We start from the raw sequence: 14,097 nt of genomic DNA, 5'->3' as shown, positions 1-14,097 counted from the left end.
GGCAGCGTGGAGGAGGAGTGACTGTAGCCTTCCCACCCCTTCAGACGGGGCTGCACGAAGCGCCACCAGAATCCCAGGGCCCCCCAGCCGGGGGCTCTGCCTTGTGCACACCCCCCCCCCCCGCGGCTGTGGCCTGGCTTCTCTGGCCCCCGCCCTGGAGACACACTCACTTGCCTTCCAGGCAGCTATGGGTGAGGCTTGTGTGGGACGTCTCTTGCCGCCTGAGGCGCCAGCGAGAGTGTTTGGATCCACAGGACTCAACACTAGGCACCTTGTTTCTTTTTACAAAGGAATCTATTTATTTTGTAAATCCTTTAAACCTTAGCTAAAAATGCACAATGGCAGACATTTCTTTGGAAATACATTTACTGAAGTGCTAATAGATCTTAAGGAGCAAGCAAGAGACCAGATGGAGCAGACCCACCAATGACAGGGAGCTTCCCAACAGCCAGAGACATATTCCATCTTGCACACCAAGACCAGGTTGCGTGGCTCAGAGGAAGCCTGCAGCACCGGGGGGGGGGGTGAGGAGGAAGAGAGGTCTCACACACACACACACACACACACACACACACACACCCCACCCCCCCCAAAGAGAGTTTGGTAAGCAGATCAGTGCAGAACTGTAGAAGACCCTGGGCTGCCTTCACTGTCTGGGGAGGTCAGCAGGGGGTGCGCCCACTGCCAGCAAGTGCACAGATGGGAGAGCAGCGCCTTGGAAAGCGCCACACTCTTCCTGTGGCCACCAGAATCGGAACTGCCAACTCCGTGAGCTAATTTGGCAGACTTAAAGTACATGTAAATTTCAGTTAACCTTAATAGATTTCCTTCAAATCAGCTTGTTTAAAATATTCACATTTATAATGAGTTTTCACAGTAGAGAAGTGTGGGAGATGGTCAGAATGACTTTGTGACTTGCCTTATTTCCTACGCCACATAACAACCCCGACACCATCTTTAAAACACTGCTTCTAGAAGGTCACAAAAGGTGGCTGCAGGCCCCTGCCCCCCCCCCCCCCCCGGGCTCTTCCCCTAATCCCAAACTTCTGACAGTAACACTGGTCATATAGAAATGGCTATTGAGAGTCTCACAGGATTTGTGTCAGGCAGAAGCGCTGGCACACGCACACACACAAGCTTTGGTTTGAGTCCTCACTGACTGCAGCCATATTTAACAAAATGCATTGCAAGATACTCAACCTAAAGTTTCATTTAAAAAACAACAACAACAACAACACAAGGTCTTCAAACATGTTCCCTCACCATACCCTATTCTTGCAAAGGAGGGAAGTACATAAACGCCAGGCTCGATGCTTTTAAAAATATATATATATATATGAACTAGAAACTGAATTTGCTATTAACCAAAATTTGCAGAAGAGGCAAAGGAGCAGTTATACAAATGACACAAAATCTACTGTAATTCTTACATTAGTATAAAGTGATTTCACCAAAGGAATTGTTTCAATATTTCACATTAGTTAAGAGGCAAGGGGGTGCATCAAACACACCATGAGAAGCCCTCGCTACGGTAGCCTAACCTAGATTACACACAACAGTTTGAAGAAAAGATCGCAAGTGATCTACGCCTGTAACATGGGGTGGGCTTTGAGAGGGACACACTGGCAGCTGCTGCTGCTGCCCGCCTGCCCTCCTGAGAGCGGAGACCCCCGCAAGTGGGCGGCAGAAGCCGCAAAGCGTCTTCCGAGGAAGGCTCGAGGCTCCCGCTGGAGCTGGGCAAGGCACCTCGTGGTGGTGGCGTCTGCGGCGTCCGAGACAGAAGGTTCAAGTAAGACTACGCTGGGGTGGCTCTCCGTGGAGCACCCAGGCCAGCAGCCATGCCTCTTCAAGTGCTTGCCGTCCACACGTGCATCTGTTTCGCTAGCTGGTGCACGTAACTGATGTCGGGCCTCTGGTCGGGGTCCGGGTAGATGCACATGCTGACCAGCTCCCGTAACTGCCGGGGAGGAAGCAAGAGGCCCCTTACTCCACACGGCACCCTAAGCCGCCTCCATCCCTCGCGCAGCCAGGCAAGGAGCTCACTGCGGGGGTGAGCACTGTTGAGACGCTCCCCTGAGGGGGCCACCGCTGGGGAAGGTGCCTGCTTGCATGCAGAAGGCGCCATGTTCCCTCCCTGCTGGCAGCATCTCCAAGAGAGTGGGAGATGGGGGGCCACTGTGCGAAACCGGATGCGGGACTAGACGGGCCTCCTGGGGGCCCTGATCCAGCAGCAAGGCTGTTCTGATGTTCTTAGAGGGCTGCGAGAGAGACTCCTGCCTGCAGCCTAGGAGAGCGAGCGGCTGCCTGTCAGTGCAGACAATACTGAGCCAGATGGACCCAGGGTCTGACTCCGTGGAAGGCAGCTTCCAATGCTGGAAGTGGGGAGCCTGACTGCTCGGAAGACGCTTGCCTCCGGCCTGGTGACAGGGGCCACCATCACCATCTGCTTGGCAACTCACACAGTCGCGGCTGCCCTCAGCGGGGGACGGGGAGCAAACGGGGGGGCTTGCCCCCAGCAACAGTGTGCTCGGTGGAAGCCCAGGGCAACTCTCCCAAGCGTCCAACGCCTCCCAGAGCCCACGTGTGCCTGGCCTGTGAATCCTCGCAGGGAGGGAAGGCCACACGCCCTTGCAGCCACGCGGCGCAGAGACACGCCCCCGGGCCACGCCCCCTCCATCCCACGGAGGGGGGTGGGGGGGGCTCCGGCAGGCGCTGCTGGAAGGGGGCCCCCGCCCACACTCCCCCAACGGCATGGGAGAGGTCCTGCAAGGCCAGGCCCACGCCCCCCCCCCCCCCGAGCTCCCATCCCAGCCCCTGCCAGCCAGGTCAGAGGCCGATCCCTCCCGCCAGGCCACTCACCTTTTCCGAATAATGTTCTGTGGGAAGCGGCGGGTAATCGCACTGCTCGATCTTTTGGCAGAGAGAAAACAGGTTCATTTTGTCGCCGTAGAAGGGACTCTGCAGAGCTGCCATCTGGAAGAGAGGAGCCCATTCAGCAGCCCGGCCAGTGGCGGGGGGGGGGGGGAAGACGGCCAGCCCCCTCCCCGCCCGCCCTCCCAAGAGTGCTGCGGATCCCGGGAGCTCAGGCACCGGCCCGAGGCCAGCCTCTTCTTCTTCCTCAGGCGCCCCCAGAGGCAGGAGCCCAGCCGACTTGACTCTGCCCCCCCACACACACCCAGCCCCAAGCCGGGGCGTCTTCAAGGGGGGGCTCCAGGCACAAGCACGGTGTCGCCCCAGCTCCGGAGGAATCCAGAATGCCACTCAAGGCAGGGTTCCCGTCACCCTCCCTGGCTGCTCCCCCAGTGGGGCCAGAGTCAGCCGGTGCTGCTCTCCCAAAGGCAGCCGAATCCCTCCCCCAGCCTGGGCTCCGTGGCGCTGCGGGGGGGGGGACCTCCCGGGACCAAGACCCTCCTTCCCCTCTACACACACATTGGCTCCAGCCCTCGCCTCCTCCCACCAAACCCAGAAACCCCCCAAGCCACTGCCTGGCCCCGCGGAGGGGGGGTGATGGGGGGAAGACTTTCGGCCATTCGTGGGCAGAAAAAGCCAGAGACGAAAGTTTGGCGTGGTGTACAAATGTGATAAATACATACATACATGTTGGCTTTTAAGGAACCCCTGAGAGTTTTCTCTTTTAACTGTTCGATTCTTGGCTTGTTTTATGCTCAAAGCCACCAAGAGACTTTGGCAGTGGGCAGCATACACATTTATTAAATGAACAGTTGCATTCCGCGCTCCGGGCCGTCCACTCTCCGCTGCCGAAACTGACCACGGCCAGAGGCGAAGTCCTGGCCAGACGTGCATTTACTCGAAAGGAGCAGGCCTCCGAACTGAAGGCGGCCGCCTGATTTCCGATCGCAGACCACTTGGGAAAGCACCTAGTCTGGGATTCTTGGCCCACAGGTAAAAGCAAGGCCGGCTTACCTCGTACAATAAGCAGCCCAAAGACCAGATATCGGACTTAAAGTTGTAGCCGTTTTCATGTATTCTCTCTGGAGACATGTAGTAGGGAGTTCCCACTGCAAGAGACAAGCCCAAGAGAGAGCGGGAGGTCACCGCCCCAGAGCTCCAGCCGGCAGGCATGAGGAGGGGCCGGCCGGCCCCAGAGCTGCAGGCAAAGCAGCCAAGGAACAAGGAGCCCCCAGATGCGAGGGAAGCCGCCCACAGGCCCTCCCCGCCGCTGCCCCTCCAGCCAGCAGCCCTGGACAGGCCTGTCCTCCAAGGGAAGGTGGCCAAGCCCAGCCCTCCCCTCGCCAAGGGCCGCCACACTGCTGCCAAGGCCAGGAGCTCGCCGGGGCAGCCAAGAGACACATGCTGGGTTTCCTGCAAAAAGCACCAGGGATGTTTGACACGTCCCAGCTAAAAGAGCAAGAGCGGATGGGAGCCCGTCAGGCATCCCTCCAAGAGAAGCGCACGCACCCCAGCACGGCTCGCAGGGCCCCCAAGACCTCGGGGGCCAAACGGAAGGAGCGCGGAGGTCTGCCCTTGAGCCCAGAGCAGGGGCTGGGGGAGAAATTCAACCGACTGCCAAAGGGCCCTTCCGGGGGCACGCTCTGTGGACTTGGCCCAGACAGTCGTTTCCCGGACGCGACAGCCCCTGACGTGCTTCAGCACTAAGGCCAAGGCTGTGGCTCGCCTGCCGCTGAGTCACGGTGTCGTCGCCCCCCCAGGTGCCCCCCTGAGCCCACCCAAAGGACAGCCACGCGGCGCCATGAGAGGACCAAGGGGTGGGCTGCCGTCATCCAGACAACGCCCCTCCACCCACCAGGCAGCGCCCCCGGCCTTGGCCAGGCATCTCTGGGCCGCCTGTGGGGACCTGCCCCCCACTCCCACGTGTGAGCAAGACGGCGTGGGGGGCCGGCTGACGGGCCCCCGCCTTCACTCTGCCAAGCTGCCGCCAGGTCCTGGCTGAGGTGGGGCCCGCCCCGCCAGGCCTTCCAAAGAGGGCGGCAGCAGCAACAGCAGCAGCCGCCGCCGCCTCCTCCTCGTGGGGAAGGGAGGGCAGCCACGTAATTTGCCGTGCAGAGCCGGCTGCTGCTGCTGCTGCAAGCGAGACGTCTCCGCGGATCTTGCGAGGAGCGTATGGGCAAATCTTTCATTTTTCTTTCATTACCCCGGCATGTACTGTCACTTAATTTTTATGTATGCAACCCTTCCTGACAAATATGATCTGCTGCCGGGTAATTCGTTTGACGTTCATTCTGTTCCTTGCTCTAATTACGGCTCCCATCCCTGACACGGAGGCGTCTGCGCTGCCACAGCCAGGAGTCCACCTGTCAGACGAGCGGTGGGGCTGCCGGCCGCCCTTTTGTGCCCGTCGGAGGTGAGCCAAGACAAAGGGGGGGCGAGGGGCAGCCCTTTGCATCAGCCCTGAGCGCCAGGCGGGGGCCAGCAGCCTCGGAGAGGCGGGTCCAGGGTGGTTGCCAGGGCGACGCTGAAGAGACCCAGCCGCAGAGACGGAGCGGCCGGGGCTCCCCCTTGCCCCCCCCCGAAGGGCAGCCTGCCTGGCCCAAGGGAGCCCACCGCGGAGGCGGCACAAGAGTCCAGGGCACCACCGTGCAGAGCAAAGGGGCCAAGTGGGGCTTGGAAAGGGGGAGACGCCCCGGCTTGGAGTGCGGGGCGGGCAAGAGCAGGCCTGGCCTTCAGGGCCTCCGGCAGAAGGGCGGGCAGCCAGCCAGAGCGCCGCCGGGTGCCCCTGGCCCCACCCAAGGCCTGGCGGGTGCTGCTCCGCTAGCCCAGCAGCCCGAGGGCGCCAGGGGGCCGAGCAGGAGCCTGGGCCTGGCATCCGGCGGAAAGAGACCCCAAGGAGGAAGGGCCGGCAGCCAGCAGGGCAAGGAGCATCTGCCCCCCCCCCCCCACGAGGCCTCGAGGGCAACAGGGCAAGAGGACGCTGGGAGCCGGCCACTGCGGAGAACGCCCAGCACACGGTTTGGCCAAGCCGGCAGGATCCGTGCCCCTGCTTGCCTGAAGCAGACCGACGCCTGCCTTGGGGAAGCGGGGAGACCCCGGCGGCTGTCCAGCCTTGAGGGGCCCAAGAGCAGCCCCCGGCACAGGGCCACCTCCAGCGCCTGCCAGCCCTTGGGATCCAGCCCTCCCGGCAGCCAGGGCGGGGCTGAGCAGTCTGCAAGGCCCGGCCAGGCCTGAAGAACGCCGCCAGGGATGGGGGGCCAGCCGGCCGGCCAGCCAAGCAGAGCCCCTCACGGCCCCGCGGGCCCTTCTCCTCCTGGAAGCCCGGCCGCACAGGCACTCTGCGCCAGCACCCTCGGCATTTGCAGGGGGCGGCATCCACAGCCGTGGGAGGGAGCCGCCCAGGAGAGCGCCAGCCCTGGGGCGAAGAGCAGCGGGCCCTCAGCCGGCGAGGGGGGGCGTCTCTCCGGCCCCAGACTCCTCCGCAGGACGGGCGGGAAGGGCTGCCCAGCCACTCACCCAAGGAATGTGCAGCAGTGGTCTTGGAGCTGAAGAAGCGGCCCAGGCCCAGATCGCCCAGCTTCACGACGCCGGTGGCCGTTATGAACACGTTGGCTGGCTTGATGTCTGCAACACAGCGGGTGGGGGGGGGGAAGAGGGGGACGGTCAGGGCCACAGGAGAGACTCCGGGGGGGTGGGGGGGTCCACATGATGGCCCCAGGGGGCATCTGGAGCCCTGACTGGCTGGACTGCCCAAGACACGGCGACATTTCGCGGCTGTGCAAAAGTGTCCCTTCTTGACAGGAGGCCAGTTCATTGTGGGAAAGCAGCATATAAATAGTCATCATATTTGTAAATATTTGTTGTATTCATACGTACGTGTACACACACACACAGAGATAACAGTACTTAAAGCCTCAGAAGACTGGCTTCCTTTTTCAAAAACTTCTAACCTGTTAGGAAAGCAGTAATGCATCCTCACCTGGACCTCTCTCTAGCACCTGATCTGGTTCCAACCCGGATCCGTTCGTAGAAAGACCAGCCCCCCCCCACCCCCAAGTCTCTCTCCTAATTCTAGACCCTTTGCAAGGACGGCTCAGCCAGGGAGTTGGGGCGCGGGGCCTTCTCGGGGGCAGTTCCCACCTGCCAAACAGGACGAGGAACAGCGACCTGCCTCGGGGGGCTGCTGTGCCATTGGCGGACGAAAAGGCCTACCCAACATGAGCCAGGGTCGCTGCACCACAAGGAAGACAGATTTGGGAAGAGCAGCAGGGGGAGCAGCTGATTGGGTATTGGGGGGGGGGGTTCGTGTCTGTATTCCCCACATGGTCTCTTGAAAAAGACAGGCTGCACAGTGAAGAGCAGGGGGGAGAGGGTGCATTTTGGATGGCACCCACAGCCCGCCCCAACGGACCGTGCCGCGGCCGAGAGATCCTCCCCCCCCCTTCCCCATCTACAGCCATCCCGATGGGCACCGTGATGCCTCCCCCCCCACCCCGCGCCCATTTCGGGGAGGGAGGCTGGAGGCAGCTGATCTCCATAATCCCCCAGATCAGCTCAGAGGGAACGCTTGAAGCACCAGGCGTCAGGCACAAGGAGAAATCCATCTTGTGAGCTCTGCTGTCTCTCTCCACTCACACTGGCTGAACATCAGCATAATTGTTTTTGAATGCAGGCGCTTACTAATTGGAACATTAGACTATTATTCAGCGAAAAGAGACGGCATTCGTGTTACCTCGGTGCATCACCCTGCGGGAGTGCATGTGTTCGACAGCACTGCACAACTGCACAAAGTACTTCCACACCGTCCTTTCTGGGATCAGCCGCTTCTGCCTCTTAAAATACTGCGGAGAGAAAACAGACACACAGGGCCACGGCGGGTGAGCAGAGAGAGCAGCCACCTGGGCCGCTCCCCCCTCGGCCACGGCCAGCAGGGCCCTCGGCAGCCGCCGCACCACCGAGGGGGGCCCCAAGAGCCTCCCTGTGGCAGGGAGTGCCCCAACCTCCGCCCCCCCCCGAACTCCTTGCCTGTGTGTATAAACTCCAACTGGACCCGCTAATTAACAGCATTCCGAAACATACGCTCAAATAGGTTTGACGTTTTTGAATGGACACCACTTATAATTAGCATTAATCTTGTTAATTACCTTGCAAAACATATTTAATGCCTCAAAACCACCAATATCTGGAGCACTTTGCCTTAAGAAACAAAAGGGTTCTGAAGGAGGAGAAGAAGAAGAAGAAGAAGAAGAAGGAAGAAGAGGTCGTCTTGAAGATGGCCATCCTCCCTACCAGCGTAACAAAAGGAATCTCTCTGGAGCAAGTCCCAAGAGAGCCTCACTCCTCCAGGATCCCGGGTGACCGCCCAGCTCGCTTGTCCCAGGGGTGCCCAAAGGCCACTGCGGCCCCGCAGAAGAGACACACAGCAGTGGCCGGCCCTGCAGGCTGGGATTGCCATGCCTCCCGCCAGCCAAATGAGACACCCAGGAATCCAAAGCTCTGCATCCAGCGTTTTGCCAACGGGCACCCATGCTCTGCCTAACTGATGCGCCCCAGATCTGCTTTGCCTCCCAGGGTGTGGCAGCCCGCCAAGGAGTCTGGTGGCGGCGGAGGGCCGGGCGGCAGCCGGATGGGGGCTCCGCCAGAGCTCCAAAGACTCCAGCCGCTGCCCAAACGTCCCCCCAACTTCCCCAGGCACGGAGCGGGAGCCTCTCAAGGTGCTGGGCGTGGCCCGGCCCAGAGAGTCCACATGGGCACAAAGGGAGTCCCTCGGGCACCGGGCACCAACTGCCCCCCAGTTGCGACACGCTCCTCCTGGAGGCAGGCCACGGAGCCCTCCGTGCAGGCAAGTCCCGGGCCCAGCTGCTGGGAGCCAACTGGGAGGAGAGCTGGCCCGGTGGCAGCCAGCAGGACTCAGCTAAGCAGGGCCCACCCTGGTTTGCATCTGAATGGGAGACTGGACGTGTGAGCAGCACCGGAAGAGATTCTCCTCAGCAGGGGATGGAGCCGCCGCTCTGGGAAGAGCAGAAGGCGGCTCCCAGTCCCCTCCCTGGCAGCAGTATCTCCAACGAGATCGGGCTGAGAGAGAGGCTCCTGCCTGCAACCCGGGAGAAGCCGCTGCCAGCCTGTGAAGAGCAGACTGAGCTAGACGGACCAAGGGCCTGACTCGGTAGAAGGCAGCTTCCTCTGTCCCCAGGTAACCGAAGAGGCCTCTCGCTTGAGGATCCCAGCCCACCTGGACTCCTCCCAAGCAGATGTGTTGAATCTGAGCGGGGGGGGGGGGTGGCGGTGTTGCGGTGGAAGCACACTCACAGTGTTTGCGCCCCCACACATCTCCCATGGAAGTGTTCCGCCATGCACATCCAAGCGGGGGGGGGGGGCGCCCTCTCTCGGCAGCCCTGACCTTTGGGTTCAGTCCGAAATGGGGGAGGAAGAAGCCCAGCGTGAGATGATGCAGCCCTCTTATTTACTGCTCTCAACTGGCTTCAGTCTTGCAGGAGGAGGTGCGAGGCCACAATTAGCAGCTACTTAAATGTCACGTCCAATCCGATTTCCCTGACATTTAACAGAAAGCCAACCTTCTCCCGTGGGTTGGGCTGCTTGCGGCCCTCCGCTCCTGCCGTGGTAAATAAAGCCAGCGAGTGGGGCGTGGGGGGGCGGGCCACTCCTCCTCTCCAGAGGGCGGCTGCAACGCCGAGCTGGGCAAGACTCCTCAGCCCCAGGCCCTGCAGGCCACGCGGAGCCCAGGGGGCCAGCCGCCAAGATGCCTGGGGGTCCCGCTCTGCACCCCAGGGCCAGGCCGAGCAGTGAGAAGGTCCCCCTGCCTCAGGGAAGGAGCGTGGGCCAGGGGCCAGCCCGCGGGGGGACACACACAGAGCGCGTGGGGCAGCAGGGCAAAGCCAGCGGGCCCCCCGGCCAGGACTGGCCGCATCCAGGGCCTCCTCAGCGCTCCCCAAGGCAGAGGGTTCGAGGCCGCAAGTCCTGCACGGGGGTGAAGGGACGCTCCAGACAGCCCTGGCCGCCACCGCCCCACTCAGCCCTGGGGGAGCAGCGGCCCCTCTGGCCTCTGGGCGGCCCCAGCAGAGGAGCTGCCCAGCCGGAGTGCTGGGGGGGGGGAGTGGCCTGGTCTGGAAGAGCTTCCTAGCCGCAACAGGGAGGGTCCTCGCAGAGCGGGGGGGGGGGCAAAGAGGGGCCCAGACAGAGAGGCCACATCTGCGCTCTCAGGGGAGAAGGCCCCTCTCCAGAGGGACGGCGAAGAAGGCCCAGGTGAGGACAGCGCAGCTGAAGCAAGTCCTGCCACGCAGGCGGCAGAGAGAGCGAGCAGCCCTGGCGGCTGCCTCCCCCTTCCCGTGGCCTCTCCGCTGAGGACCAGGGCCCCCCAGCCCGGCCTGCCTTGCCCCCTTCTGGGCCCTAGAGAGGGGCGCCTGCCCCACCCTCCCACCGGGGCTCCCCATGGGGAGACGCCGACTCCCCCCAGTTCCTGCAGAGGCTCCACCTCACCTTAATCATCTGAGAGAGGTCGCCGGCATCGGCCAGCTCCAGCACAATGTTGAGCTCGTTGTCCTCAATGAACGAATCCAAGTACTTGATGATGTTGGGGTGATTCAACTGCTGCAAATAGCGAGGGGAGGGGGTCGGGACATCACAGCATGAGCTGGCAGCGACGGAGATGCCCACGGGACTGGGGCCTCCTCCAAGCCGCGCTCCCAACACGAAAGGGGCCCTTTGCATGATGCTCCCACAGCCGTGTGCGCCATCACTGGGACCCCCGGTTTGGCAGGCCGCTCTGGGGAAGGCAGCCCACGGCCCTGACACCCACCCACCCAGGCGGGCCGGAGCAGCGGCCCCAGCCCAGCCCCTTCTCCCACCCCCTGGCCACGTGCAGCTGTTCTCCAGCCGGGCTCTCTGAACCGCAAGGTCCTGCGTCTTGTCTACCAAAGGTGGCCGGCTCTGTTGCAAGCAGGCACCGAGCTTCCCTCTGGGACCAACACCGTCTCTCAGTCAACCTGCAACTCCCGCCCGTCCACGGGACCGAAGCCTGCTTCGGACCCCACATGGAGCCACGGCTCAGCCCTGGCTTCGCGTGGCATCCACAGGCTTGCTGACAAGCTCTGGCGGGCACAAGCTGGGATTCTCTGGCACTGGGTGTCACGGCAGGCCTTGGTTGCGCTCAAAATGCCCCCCCCCCCCCCCGAACCACCAGGAAGCCCTTGCTCGAGGTCACAGAGCCCTCGGAAATGTCTGCCTCTTGACGGGAAGAGAAGAGCCGCAGAACCTTCACTCCGGCTTACTCCTCCATGCCTGGCCCCACTCTGGCTGGGCAGACGGCCGGCTGCTCATTTCTTTAATGCTGCCTAACCGCCTGATGGCAGGGAATGCCTGATGGGGATGCAGAGCAAGGCTGTCAGCGAGAGGCAGGCCAAGAGGCAAGCGGGCCCGGACTGGGAGGGGGGATGCTGGCAGGCGGGCGGGCGGCTGATGAGGGAGACCCATTGGCAGAGGAGGCAGCCAGCGCTTGGGGACTGGCCACTCTCCCACCCCACTTCGCTCCCCACCACCACATCAGGAACGAGGGGCTGAAAGGCAGCCTGCGGCAGAGGAGACCTCGCCAGCCCCTTCCAGGGAGAGGCTGCCGGGCCTGGCTCTGTCTCCAGAGGACAGAGCAGGGGCTTCAAGGGCAAGTCCCCAAATGTTTCCGCGGAGAGACTTTGGCGCGCGGTGGAGTCCCGGCACAAAGCAACAGATCTGGCAGGCAAACGCAGTCCCCGGTGGCGGGCTGGTCCGGCCACAAGCCGGGGGAGCCACGCACTCTGGGCGCTGCCACGCCTGGCAGTCAGCAGCACACTGGAGAGGAAGAGAAGGGCCAGCCCCACCGCTGGGACGGCCCCTTCCCAACAGGCCCTGCTTTCGCAGAATGCATCGAGCCAAGACACCGAGCGGCAGGGTCCCCACCTCCGACCAGGATGCAAACAAGGCGGGCTGGGTCTGGGGCTCGGTTTCAGAAGAGGCTTGCTAGGCATCCGCCACACTCCCTCCCTTCTCGGAAACACAGACCCTGGCTCAGAGACTGCGAGTTATGCTGACTGGAGAACAATTCGCATTTGGGGTGGTCAGTTATGCCAAGGCCGAGAGCTGCAGCTTTCGCCCCCACGGAGGAAGGACACCCTGACGTTCAGACACATTTCAGAACTGGGCAGGGACGGGAGCAAAGGATCTGACACCTCCGGGACAGCTGGACCCTTGGACCTGACTTCCAGAAGAGCCCAAGAAGCAATCCTGGGAGTCTCAAGACGTCTTCTAGGCAGGCCCGTCTTGAGGGCAGAGTCTCTCCCTGCAGCCTCTGGAAAGCTGCCCTCCTCCTGCACAGCAGAACAAAACCTCCTTCCGTTCCAGGCAGCCAAGAGAGCCCTCATCAGGGGAGCTATCAATTAACAGGAGAGGAGCTGCAGATATGGATTTGACAAGTTATTAGCTGTGCAGGATGGAACGGAGCGTGCTCCCAGGGCGGCGGCGGCTGCTGACAGAGAGGCCGAGGGGTCCGCGCAGAGCCCCCTCCCTTGCCTCACGACACAACCCTGAGCCGTTCTGCCCGCGCCGCCCCCCAAGACTCCAAGGGAACGCTCTGGCACCTGCACCAAATCAGCAGAAAACGCTGACTTGCAGCATGTCATGGAAAACTGCTTCTCAAGCTGATGTTTACGTCTTGGTTGCAATGCATTTGGCTTTCCAGAACGGAACTCTAGACATCTGGGGCAAGATCTGTCACCTTGGGTTGGATCTTCCATCCCAACCCCCTGGCTCCATCTGAAAGGAATGCCCGATGGGCAGCACTGACTCAACAGGGGCCCCCGCCCCACCACGGCTTGTGCCACCTTGGCCACACCGAGCCTGACTGAGCAAACTGACTCCCCACCAGGCCGCGAGCAGCCGCCACCCAAGTCCCTGGCCGGACCATCCTCCGCGATCCTTCCCGGCGCTTTCCAGCCAAGGGTGGGGCACAGTGAAGCCGGCTCCTGCACCGGCTCCCAGCACACCCGGGGCACACCCGGAAGTGAGGGCCGCAGAGCCCCCCAGCCCAGCCTCGGCAGAGTCTTCCTGGCGGGCGGCCCGGGAGCCTTGCCTCTTGCCGCTCAGCCAAGGCCCCCCACCCGCCAAGGCCGCCGTGGCCAGCGCCTCCTTCCGCAGAGAGCCGTCTCGGGGGTCCGACTCTCTGCCTGGGGAACACCAGCCCATCGGAGAGCGTTTCCACAGGTGCTGGTGCCCACCTGTGGTGGCCCCGCCTGCCTGCCTGCCTGCCCCTCCCGAGGCCCCTCTGGCTCCCAAGAAGCCCCATTCGCCACAGACGGCTCTGCACCTCCACCACGGCCGGGATCGGGAGCCAACCCGTTTCCCTGGCATCCAGATCAGACTCCATCAGGGCTGGGCTAAGCCTGGGGACTAAGCCACTGGTCCATGAGAGGACGGAGTTCGGAGGAAGCACAAGGTATACACACAAGCGGCCACCCGGTCGACAAGCCGACAGATGTCTTAAAAGACAACGGCCTCTTTTGTTGGTGGTGCTCTGCAGAGTTATCCAGCACTGACGCTCAGCACCTTCCAGCCTGATCCGGTCCAAACTTGCTTCACAGGCATCTAGGTCAGGCCCCGATTTCAGCCAAACAAGGACAGCATCAGGAAGAAAAAGGCCTCCAGGAAACACAGCCAGGGCAGGGGGGCGAACTGCCCCACCGCCCCCCATCTCCTCTCATCCATGGCTCTCCTCACAGCCTCCAGAACTCCACTCCGGGCTGCCTGCACAGCAGGGGGGAGAACTGTCCATGGGGGCGGCTCCCTCGTCCACTCACTCTTGAGCCCCACACAGGGGGATGTCCTGGCCGGCACACGCTTACCTTCAAAAGGTCTATTTCTTTAATGCAATCTTGTCTAGCTTTGGCATCCATCATTTCAAATATCTTCAAAAGAAAAAAAGGGGGGGCAGGTTCAAAGTCAAGCAAGAAATATGCAAAGATATCAACACTTTTCACATTCTAAATCAAGACTGTCAAATCACGGTTGCTGCTCCAGGCATCAAGGTTCTCTTAACACAAAGCCCATCATCGTATATAGGTGAGCTGGGGAGGTATGCGGAGGCATCCCAGAAGAGGCCAATGCAAGAGCTCAATTCTGGCCTAGTTCAGAAGGTGGGGGGGG

The 14,097-nt window shown here is 61.9% G+C and overlaps 1 protein-coding gene across 2 annotated transcripts in view; it reads right to left on the bottom strand.

Moving 5' to 3' along the window:
* Positions 1 to 272: 272 nt before the first annotated feature.
* The window catches only part of NEK6 (NIMA related kinase 6), a 37,563-nt gene continuing 23,738 nt past the window's right edge, over positions 273 to 14,097 (bottom strand). For both annotated transcript variants that reach the window (XM_053282153.1, XM_053282151.1), the window contains exons 4-10: positions 13,797 to 13,859; positions 10,408 to 10,518; positions 7,643 to 7,751; positions 6,427 to 6,534; positions 3,925 to 4,019; positions 2,860 to 2,973; positions 273 to 1,957 (exon numbers count right to left, since the gene is read on the bottom strand). In XM_053282153.1, coding sequence (XP_053138128.1) covers positions 1,847 to 1,957; positions 2,860 to 2,973; positions 3,925 to 4,019; positions 6,427 to 6,534; positions 7,643 to 7,751; positions 10,408 to 10,518; positions 13,797 to 13,859 — 711 coding nt within the window. In that variant the 3' untranslated portion in view covers positions 273 to 1,846. The remainder of the gene's footprint in view (positions 1,958 to 2,859; positions 2,974 to 3,924; positions 4,020 to 6,426; positions 6,535 to 7,642; positions 7,752 to 10,407; positions 10,519 to 13,796; positions 13,860 to 14,097) is intronic.

The sequence above is a fragment of the Hemicordylus capensis genome, chromosome 17 (genome assembly GCF_027244095.1).
Source record: "Hemicordylus capensis ecotype Gifberg chromosome 17, rHemCap1.1.pri, whole genome shotgun sequence".
In the NCBI taxonomy this organism is placed as follows: domain Eukaryota; kingdom Metazoa; phylum Chordata; class Lepidosauria; order Squamata; family Cordylidae; genus Hemicordylus; species Hemicordylus capensis.
Note: the sequence above shows the minus strand (reverse complement) of the source record. Positions and strands in the feature narration are given on the sequence as shown.